The sequence below is a fragment of the Lepidochelys olivacea genome (assembly GCF_965140295.1).
Source record: "Lepidochelys olivacea isolate rLepOli2 genome assembly, chromosome: 7".
NCBI lineage: Eukaryota > Metazoa > Chordata > Testudines > Cheloniidae > Lepidochelys > Lepidochelys olivacea.
Genome location: NC_140417.1, coordinates 45,157,552 through 45,168,760, shown reverse-complemented (window position 1 = coordinate 45,168,760; position 11,209 = coordinate 45,157,552). Strand labels below are relative to the sequence as shown.

The 11,209-nt window shown below is 46.9% G+C and overlaps 1 protein-coding gene across 1 annotated transcript in view; it reads left to right on the top strand.

Moving 5' to 3' along the window:
* Window positions 1-829: 829 nt before the first annotated feature.
* Window positions 830-11,209, top strand: part of WDR82 (WD repeat domain 82) — a 32,260-nt gene continuing 21,880 nt past the window's right edge. The window contains exon 1 of the mRNA XM_084633384.1: window positions 830-1,353. Within this exon, the coding sequence (XP_084489510.1) occupies window positions 1,193-1,353 (161 nt within the window). The 5' untranslated portion in view covers window positions 830-1,192. The remainder of the gene's footprint in view (window positions 1,354-11,209) is intronic.

Here is an 11,209-nt window from a genome sequence, read left to right as displayed (position 1 = left end):
GCCTAAGAGACTTTTCTAAGGCAGCAAACATGTCTGACTCCTGAGTTCCAGAGACAAGGTAGCTGAGGTAATATCCTCTATTGAACCAACTCCTGCTGGTGAGAGAGATGGAAGGCTTAGTGGATGGGGCTGCAAGGTGACCAGAGCCACCCAGAAGGGGGAGCGAGTGGGGCAATTTGCCCCAGGCCCCGCAGGAGCCCCCACGAGAATGTCTGAGGTCGGAGACAGGGAAGGTGAACTGAATGCTTGAGGGCCTGGGGTGGGACAGGAGCTCTGTGGCCCACGGTTGTGAGGTAGTAATTGGCCTTAGTGATCCAATTTGTAGGGGGGGGCAGGAGGTTGGTGGCCCAGCTTATGGGGAAGGGAGCGGGCTTAGTGGCCATGGGTTGGGACCTTGGTGGCTTAGTTTGTAGTGTGTATGTGGCAGGGGAAGGGGCTCGGGTCCTAGTTTATGGGGCAGGAAGAGGGCTGAGCAGCTGAGACAGAAGGGCAAGCTTGATAGGTTAGCTGTAAGGTGTGTGTGGGGGGGGAGGAGGGGGGCTTGGTAGCCTAGTTTATAGGGCCGAAAGGGGGCTTCCTGGCCCGGGCCCAGCTGCTGCCGGCGAAGGACGCGGTCCTGCTGCCACACACAAAATGGCAGCCACGGCCAGCCGGCGGTGGGTAACGTCCCCCTCCGCTATCCCACAATGCACTGCTCCTTCACTTCCCTCTCCGAGTGCCGCCCCTCCCCGTCGGCGTCCCACAATGCACTGCCCCTCTCCAGCCCTCGCGCTTCGCCAATCCCACAATGCGCTGCTCCTCCGCTCTTCCACAAGACCCCCCGCCCCCTCGTCCGCCCCACAATGCCCCGCTGCCGGCCCCCTTCTTCCCCTGTGAGCGGCAGTGTCTGTCCCCGTAGGAGGAAGATGGCGGACACAATGAGCAGGAGCCGCCTCTCCACAGCCTGAGCCGACCCCGCCTGAGGGCGCTGCCCGCCCGTGCCGAAGCCGCCTGCTAGCGCCGCGCGGCCCTTACCCGGGACCCGCGCGCTTCAGGCCCCCGCCCGGTTTCCCTTCTCCGTTGCTTCGCAGGCCCCGCGGGCACTAGGCCGCCGCCCGGCTTCTCACGTTCACCGGCGTCCTCCGTGCCCGGCTCCCGCTGGGCCCAGGCCCGGCTCCTCAGGCCCCGCTCGCGCCGCCCCATCCCTCGCGGCATGAAGCTAACGGACAACGTGCTGCGGAGCTTCCGCGTGGCCAAGGTCTTCCGCGAGAACTCGGACAAGATAAACTGCTTCGACTTCAGCCCCAACGGCGAGACCGTCATCTCCAGCAGCGACGACGACTCCATCGTGCTCTACGACTGCCAGGAGGGCAAGTGAGTGGCGGGCCGCCCGGGGGGGCGGGAGATCTGCCCGCGGGTGGGGGGTGAGCGGAGTGGGGAGGGTGGCCCGTGGGTGGTGATGGGCGTGCGAAGGTGCAACTGCAGCCCCCCCCCCCCCATGCCCGTGGCTGGTACTTAGCCTCGTGGTGGTGCTGCCCTGGGGGCCTGGGCGGGTGGAGCAGGAGGGATCGATCCCCCGGGATTATCGGCTCTCCCAGGTGAGGAGCCTGTCAGGGAGAAAACGCGGGTTCAGGAAGGGCGGAGAATAGCACGGGCTTAGTGTATATCTGCTAGCCAGGGCGCTAAAGCTGCCAGCTAAAGGCTGATGTGAAAGACCCGGGGGTGGGGAAGACAGCCACCTAGGTGTGGGGAGAACCTCCCCAGTGTTGCTGATGCTCAGGTTTTCCCCAGGTAGAAGCTGCTGAGTGAAACTGACATTTCTGTTACTTTGCTGTCTACAAGGTTCTTCATAGCAAAAGTAAAGTTGATCAGAGATTCTTATGTGTTTGATTGTGCTGCTGCTTGGCAGAGCTCTGAGCAGTAGCTGAAAATATTGTAATTGTGTGTCTGCAGACTAGGGAACCTAGTATAGGTGCCTTTTTTTTTTTAAATGAAATGAGTGTATAAAACTAAAACACCAGAAAAAATATGACTTGAAAATGGAGCTGGAACAGATTATTTTTATTGCATTCTGTCATGGCACTGTGATTAAAGCATCTGAGTCCCATCTACACTACAGCCTTCACTGTTACTACTTGTGGTGGAGCTGAAACTGTGGTGATTCACACCTAAATGTAGCATTGTAGATATAGACTGGAAGACTTTTGCTTCATATTTGGAAGGTTACAAATGTGATTTTCACACTTATGGAGACTAGAATCTTGTTTTACAGGAGCTAAAATTTGTTATTAATTGATGGCCCAGGACTTTTCACTGATTACAGAAATCTTTGCTTTCACTGGTGGGTAAATGAATGGATTTTTCAAGCTCTCTCATTTTAGATTTGGTAAATAAAATTGATGGATAACTCATCTGTAAGTATAGCTATGTATATGGGTCCAAATTTGAAGTCAGTGGAGTTGCCATGATTTTTCCTTTGAGGAATATGCCTATTGTTAGCGACTCATTGCCGCAAACTCATTTCTTGATGAGTATTTCCATTGAAAATCTAAGCCAGAGAGCAAAAATTTGATTTAGGCATGTTAAATACCCTGTTTGGGTTTAAATGAACAGGATGAAATAGGAAACTGTTTTGATGTGCATCTAGAACAGTTTGCCATTTTAAAAGGTAACCTTTTAAATATATTTTAATTCCATAGTGGAAGATGGCATACTGTACATGATCAGTAACTTTAAAAAACTGTAAAAACAATGAGGAGTCAGGTGGCACTTTAAAGACAAACAGATTTATTTGGGCATAAGCTTTTGTGGGTAAAAAACTCAATTCTTCAGATGCAGTTAAAAAACTGTGGCATTCCACTAGAATACATAGCCACTATTATGTAGGAAGAAGGGATTCTACTGTGCTTTCTGTGAACCCCTTTTGAGTAGTTGACATCTTTACCTACAAACTAGAATTAAAACATCTATGATTCTGCTATAGAGCAAGATGGGGGAAAAAGGGAGGAGGTATTGCCTTGTATATTAAAAATGTATACACTTGGACTGAGGTTGAGCTAGAAATAAGAGACAGACTTGTTGTAGGTCTCTGGGTAAGGATAAAAGAGGTAAAAAACAAGGGTGATGTCATGGTAGGGATCTACCACCAAACCAGGAAGAAGAGGTGGGTGAGGCTTTTTTTAAACAACTAACAAAATCATCCAAAGCACTGGACTTGGGGGGAGGACTTCAACTACCCAGACATCTGTTGGGAAAATAACACAGCAGGGCACAGATTATCCAACAAATTCTTGGAATGTATTGGAGACCATTTTTTATTTCAGAAGGTGGAGAAAGCTACTGGGGGGAGGCTGTTCTAGATTTGATTTTGACAAATAGGGAGAAACTGGTTGAGAATTAGAAAGGGGAAGGAAGGCAACTTGGGCAAAAGTGATCATGAAATGGTAGAATTCATGATTCTAAGGAATGGTAGGAGGGAGAACAGCACAATAAAGACCATGGATTTCAAGAAGGCAGACTTCAGCAAACTCAGGGAGCTGGTAAGTAAAATCCCATGGGAAGCAAGTCTAAGGGGAAAAACAAATGGAGACATTTGGCAGTTTTTCCAAGAGACATTATTAAGGGGACAAGAGCAAACTATCCCACTGCATAGGAAAGATAGGAAGTATGGCAAGAGACCACTATGGCTTAACCAGGAGATCTTCAATGATCTAAAACTAAAAAAAAAAAGTCTTACAAAAAGTGGAAACTCAGTCAAATTACAAAGGATGAATATAAACAAATAACACAAGTATGTAGGGATAAAATTAGAAAAGCCAAGGCACAAAACAAGATCAAACTAGCTGGGACATAAAAGGAAACAAGAAAACATTCTACAAATACATTAGAAGCAAGAGGAATCATAGAATCATAGAATATCAGGGTTGGAAGGGACCTCAGGAGGTCATCTAGTCCAGCCCCCTGCTCAAAAGCAGGACCCATACCCAATTAAATCATCCCAGCCAGGGCTTTGTCAAGCCTGACCTTAAAAACTTCTAAGGAAGGAGATTCCACCACCTCCTTAGGCAACGCATTCCAGTGTTTCACCACCCTCCTAGTGAAAAGTTTTTCCTAATATCCAACCTGAACCTCCCCCACTGCAACTTGAGACCATTACTCCTTGTCCTGTCCTCTTCCACCACTGAGAATAGTCTAGAACCTCCTCTCTGGAACTACCTCTCAGGTAGTTGAAAGCAGCTATCAAATCCCCCCTCATTCTTCTCTTCTGCAGACTAAACAATCCCAGTTCCCTCAGCCTCTTCTCATAACTCATGTGTTCCAGACCCCGAATCATTTTTGTTGCCCTTTGCTGGACTCTCTCCAATTTATCCACATCCTTCTTGTAGTGTGGGGCCCAAAACTGGACACAGTACTCCAGATGAGGCCTCACCAATGTCAAATAGAGGGGAACGATCACATCCCTCGATCTGCTCGCTATGCCCCTACTTATACATCCCAAAATGCCATTGGCCTTCTTGGCAACAAGGGCACACTGTTGACTCATATCCAGCTTCTCGTCCACTGTCACCCCTAGGTCCTTTTCCGCAGAACTGCTGCCTAGCCATTTGGTCCCTAGTCTGTAGCTGTGCATTGGGTTCTTCCGTCCTATGTGCAGGACCCTGCACTTATCCTTATTGAACCTCATCAGATTTCTTTTGGCCCAATCCTCCAATTTGTCTAGGTCCCTCTGTATCCTATCCCTGCCCTCCAGTGTATCTACCACTCCTCCCAGTTTAGTATCATCCGCAAATTTGCTGAGAGTGCAATCCACACCATCCTCCACATCATTTATGAAGATATTGAACAAAACCGGCCCCAGGACCGACCCCTGGGGCACTCCACTTGACACCGGCTGCCAACTAGACATGGAGCCATTGATCACTACCCGTTGAGCCCGACAATCTAGCCAGCTTTCTACCCACCTTATAGTGCATTCATCCAGCCCATACTTCTTTAACTTGCTGACAAGAATATTGTGGGAGACCGTGTCAAAAGCTTTGCTAAAGTCAAGATACAATACATCCACTGCTTTCCCTTCATCCACAGAACCAGTAATCTGATCATAGAAGGCGATTAGATTAGTCAGGCATGACCTTCCCTTGGTGAATCCATGCTGACTGTTCCTGATCACTTTCCTCTCATGTAAGTGCTTCAGGATTGATTCTTTGAGGACCTGCTCCATGATTTTTCCGGGGACTGAGGTGAGGCTGACTGGCCTGTAGTTCCCAGGATCCTCCTTCTTCCCTTTTTTAAAGATTGGCATTACATTAGCCTTTTTCCAGTCATCCGGGACTTCCCCCGTTCGCCACGAGTTTTCAAAGAAGACCAAGGACAGAGTAGGCCTGTTACTCAATGGGCGGGGAGGGAGGGGAGACAATAACAGAAAATGTGGAAATGGCAGAGGTGCTTAATGACTTATTTGTTTTGGTTCTCACCAAGAAGGTTGGTGGCAATTGGATGTCTAACATAGTGAATGCCAATGAAAATGAGGTAGGATCAGAGTCTAAAATAGTGAAAAACAAATAAAAAATTACTTAGAGAAGTTAAATATCTTCAAATCATAGAGTTACATATATTAAGGTCAGAAGGGACCATTATGATCATCTAGTTTGACCTCCTGCACAATGCAGGCCACCGAATCTCACCCACCCACTCCTGCAATAAACCTATCACTTATGTCTGAGCTACTGAAGTCCTCAAATCATGGTTTAAAGACTTCAAGGTGCAGAGAATCCTCCAGCAAGTGACCAGAAACTGACGAAATGCATCCTAGAGTACAAAGAAAAGGAGTACTTGTGGCACCTTAGAGACTAACCAATTTATTAGAGCATAAGCTTTCGTGAGCTACAGCTCACTTCCTCAGATGCATCAGTTGCATCTGAGGAAGTGAGCTGTAGCTCACGAAAGCTTATGCTCTAATAAATTGGTTAGTCTCTAAGGTGCCACAAGTACTCCTTTTCTTTTTGTGAATACAGACTAACATGGCTGTTACTCTGAATCATAGAGTACAGTAACTCCTCACTTAACGTTGTAGTTATGTTCCTGAAAAATGAGACTTTAAGTGAAACGATGTTAAGTGAATCCAGTTTCCCCATAAGAATTAATGTAAATGGGGGCATTAGGTTCCAGTGAAATTTTTTTTGCCAGACAAAAGGCATTATATACATTTTAAACAAGCAATTTAATACTACAGTCATCATTGCTGAGTATGAAGCTTGGTTGAGGTGGTGGGGTCAGAGAGTGGAAGAGGGTGGATTGTCCGGCTGCTCCTCTTGCTGAACTTTCTGGACTTGAAAAAACATCTAGAGAGTGTTTTGCTTTCCTTTTTTTTTTTTCTTGGTAAATTTCTTTACAGCAAGTCATTAGATGACCAACTCCCCTAATCACTTTGGAGCTGGGTTCCCTGTCAGGATCGTCATCACTCAAGATTTGAAAGTCATCTTCAATCATTTGTTGGGAGGTGCCCCTGCCTTACCCTACACAGTCACAGCCCACTGGCACTGGAGATCAGGCAGGCAAGGAGGCTGAAGGTGCTGTAGGCTAGGAGAAGCACTTTGTGCAGCTGCAGCTTCCCCTACTCTGCAAGCACTAGGGGCAGGGGGCTCAACCCTCAGCCCGCCCACTCCACCTCTTCTCCCCCCCCCCCACCTTCTCCCCCTTTATTTCACATGCTGCGTTCTCGCTCCTCCCCCCTCCCCCGCTGAATGCCGCAAGCCAGCTGATTGCTGTGGGCAGGAGGGAGATGCCCTGAGTCCTCACTCCTCCCTCCTGTCCAGGGCAATCAGCTGGCTTGCGGTGTTTAGGAGGGAGGGGGGAGGAGCAAGGACTTGGTGTGCAAGCTCTCCTCCCGCCTCCTTCCCGGGAGGGAGGGGGAGCCCGCATGCCGAGCCCTTGCTCCTCCTCCCCTCCCTCCTAAATGCCGCAAGCCAGATGATTGCTGCGGGCAGCAGGCTGGGAGGGGAGGGGGAAGGTGCTGATCTGCGGGGTCTACTGGTGGGCAGGAGGTGCTTGGGGGGAGTGTAGGGAGGCTGCCAGCTGTGGAGAAAATGGAGCATTGCACAACTTTAAATGAGCATGTTCCCTAATTGATCAGCAATGTAACAACGAAACAACGTTAACCAGGACAACTTTAAGTGAGGAGTTACTGTACTTGAGGAGCTGACTGAGGAGATATCTGAGCCATTAGCAATTATCTTTGAAAAGTTATGGAAGTTGGGAGACATTCCGGAAGATTGGAAAAAGGCAAATATAGTGCTCATCTATAAAAGGGGAAATAAGGACAATCCGGGGAATTACAGACCAGTCAGCTTAACTTCTGTACCTGGAAAGATAATGGAGCAAATAATTAAGCAATCAATTTGCAAACACCTAGAAGCTAATAAGATGATAAATAAGTCAGCATGGATTTGTCAAGAACAAATCATGTCAAACCAACCTGATAGCTTTCTGTGACAGGGTAACAAGCCTCGTGGATAGGGGGGAAATGGTAGATGTGGTATATCTTAACTTTAGTAAGGCTTTTGATGCTGTCTCACATGACCTTCTCATAAACTAGGGAAATACAAGCTAGATGGAGCTGCTATAAGGTGGGTGTATAACTGATTGGAAAATGGTTCCCAGAGAGTAATTATCAGTGGTTCACGGTCATGTGGGAAGGGCATAATGAGTGGGGTCCCGCAGGGATCGGTTCTGAGTCGGGTTCTGTTCAGTATCTTCATCAATGATTTAGATAATGGCATAGATAGTACACTTATAGAGTTTATGGGCGATACCAAGCTGGGAGGGGTTTCAAGTGCTTTGGAGGATAGGAATATAATTCAAAATGATCTGGACAAACTGGAGAAATGGTCTGAAGTAAATAGGATGAAATTCAATAAGGACAAATGCAGAGTACTCCACTTAGGAAGGAATAATCAGTTGCGCGCACACAAAATGAGAAAGTACTGCTTAGGAAGAAGTACTGTGGAAAGGGATCTGGGGGTCATAGTGAATCACACGCTAAATATGAGTCAACAGTGTAACACTGTTACAGAAAAAGCAAACATCGTTCTGTGATGTATTAACAGGAGTATTGTAAGCAAGACACGAGAAGTAATTCTTCTGCTCTACTCGGCGCTGATTCAGCCTCAACTGGAGTATTGTGTCCAGTTCTGGGTGCCATATTTCAGGAAATATGTGGAGAAATTGGAGGAAGTCCAGAGAAGAGCAACAAAAATGATCAAAAAGTCTAGAAAACATTATGTATGAGGGAAGATTGGGGGGGAAAAAAGGGTTTGTTTAGTTTGGAAAAGAGAAGACTGAAAGGAGTCATAACAGTTTTCAAGTACATAAAAGGTTGTTACAAGGAGGAGGGAGCAAAATTGTTCTTAACCTCTCAGGATAGGACAAGAAGCAATGGCTTAAATTGCAGCAAGGTTGGTTTAGGTTGGGCATTAGGAAAAACTTCCTAATTGTCAGATTTCAGAGTAGCAGCCGTGTTAGTCTGTATTCACAAAAAGAAAAGGAGTACTTGTGGCACCTTATAGACAGACTAATTTATTTGAGCATAAGCTTTTGTGAGCTACAGCTCACTTCATCGGATGTAGCTCATGAAAGTTTATGCTCAAATAAATTGGTTAGTCTCTAAGGTGCCACTAGTACTCCTTTTCTTTTTGCTAACTGTCAGAGTGGTTCAGCACTGGAATAAATTGCCTGGGGAGGTTGTAGAATCTCCATCGTTGGGGATTTTTAAGAGCAGGTTAGACAAATGCCTGTTAGGGATGGTCTAGATAATACTTAGTCCTGCCTTGAGTGCAGGGGACTGGACTAGATGACCTCTCGAGGTCCCTTCCAGTTCTATGATTCAGTGAATGTAGATGTTTTCAGAAACTGAGCAAATATGGATTTAGACAGTGAGAATAGAGCCATTTTGATTCATGAGTGAATAAAATTCATCTTGTAATCTTGGAGCATGTAGTAGAACATCAATCATGGGAATAAATAAATTCACAGAACTCTTGAAAAATGCACTTTCTGATTCGGTATAAGAAAAAATATATATAAACTAATCCTATGTAAATTATTGTGTTTTGGGAATAGAACATCTGTAGATGGAAGACGTGAGTCATTTACTATAAGACTCAGACCAAAGTGAGCCAAACCATAATTCCTAAATAAAATTATTTCAGGAAAAGGTAAACATCCTGGTGCACTTACTTAGTCTGTCTCAAAAAGTGCCTCTTTCTGATGTGGCTTTTCTGCTAATAGCATTATACCAGAGATAGTGTGTGTGTGTGTGTTACAGGGCCCAGAATTGAGCATGGAGCATCTCAGAAGACAAAGATGTGGTCCCTAATTCGATCTTTTGATGTGACATGAAAGGGTGACCAAAAGTAGCGTGTGGATGGTACAAGAAGTGACTAGGGTTACAGATATGGTCATGTGGTTGCTCGGTTTAAGCATGAGCACATCTTGATGATCTCAAGTGTTAAGGTTTGTTTTTTTAAGAATTTTCTCAAATCTTATGCTGTGCATCTTATTGTAGAGGTGAGCTTTTAGGAATTCAGTGAGGGGTGGAGTGGCATGAATGACCAAAGTAGGCTGCAAGGTATACATAAGATGGTTAGAGTTAAAAAAACAAACAAAAAAAACACAGCCTTGTAGGGGAAGTGGATGAAGAGGGCAGTAGTAGCCGAGTGGAGGTGGTGTGGGACTGCATAATAAAATGGTAGCCCATATGAGTAGGGAGAGGTGGTGTGATTATTTGACAAGAAAAAAGTTACTTGCCTGTGCTTTTATTCTGTCAAAGAAGTTAAAATGAACTATTGTCGCTGCTGTGATTGTTGAATGGCATCTCTCTGCATTCTGGTTGTTCTGTTTTGGACTACTTTGTGTGGATTCTTTTTATACTTGTTTTCAGTATGTCACTTGGTTTTATGTGTAGTATGTCTTTGCTTTCATACAAATTAAAATGTTACTGCCCCCGCCTGTCTGAGCCTAAACTAAGACTATAAGTTATTTCAAATTCAAGTAAAATCTAATACCCTAATAATATGGATGGTGTCCACTAGCTTTGAAATCTACATCTTGATTGTACATCCTCCACTAATGCTGGCGCTGATGAGCAGTTACTGTGACTGTCCATGATGGTACTGTTCCTAGTCCCGCTTCTGCTCCTGGGGGAATTCTGCACCACTGTGCAATACAGAATTTTGCAGAAATTAATGTTGCGTGTGCAGAATTCCCCAACCTCACCCCCCCCCCCACCAGAAATGAGCAGCAGGCCGCCACGAAGGGCCACTGGACCTGGGAGACACTGCTGTGGGGAGGGGGAGGAGGAGCTGGAGAGTTCCTGGCAGCTGCAGTTCCCAGCATGCCCTGAAGGAAGGAGATGGCGGTGTGCAGGAAACTCCATGCAAGCCCAAGACCCAGCGTCAGGCTGTTTCTCCCTTTGGATTCCTGGGGAGCAGGGGGTGTGAGTGCCTGAGCTAGGGAGGGCAGTGTCTGGCCCGGGGAGGAGGGCGGAGAAACAGGAACTGGGTTGTCTTAGGGCAGGGGTGGGCAAACTATGGCTGTGGGCCGCTTCTGGCCTCCCAGACCTTTTAATTTGGCCCTCGAGCTCCTGCCAGGGTCCGGGGCTTGCCAGGGGGCTCTGCACACTGCCCCCGCCCCACGCGCCACCCCTGCAGCTCCCATTGGCCGTACAGAGCCGCCTGGCCACGCCTCTGCGTAGGAGCTGGAATGGAGACATGCTGCTGCTTCTGGGAGCTGCTTGAGGTAAGTGCTGACCGAAGCTGGCACCCCGACCTTCTGCCCCAGTCCTGATCCCCCTCCTGCCCTCCAAACCCCTCAGTCCCAGCCTGGAGCACCCTCCTGCAACCCCAATCCCTCATCCCCAGCCCCATCCCAGAGCCCACCACACCCTCGCCCCCAATTTTGTGAGCATTCATGGCTCACCATACAATTTTCATACCCAGATGAGGCCCTTAGGCCAAAAAGTTTGCCCACCCCTGTCTTAGGGGTTTCTTTAACCCTCTACTCCTAAGGGAATTTTTGTGTGTCTGTATTGTTAGGCATACATGCTGACAGGTACTTTGGAATAAATTACCCAAATAATTGAAACTGACGTGATTATATAGTGTTGTTTTGATAAATTTTGTGGAATTTTAAAACGTTGTGTGTACAATTTTTAATTTTTTGGTGCAGAATTTCC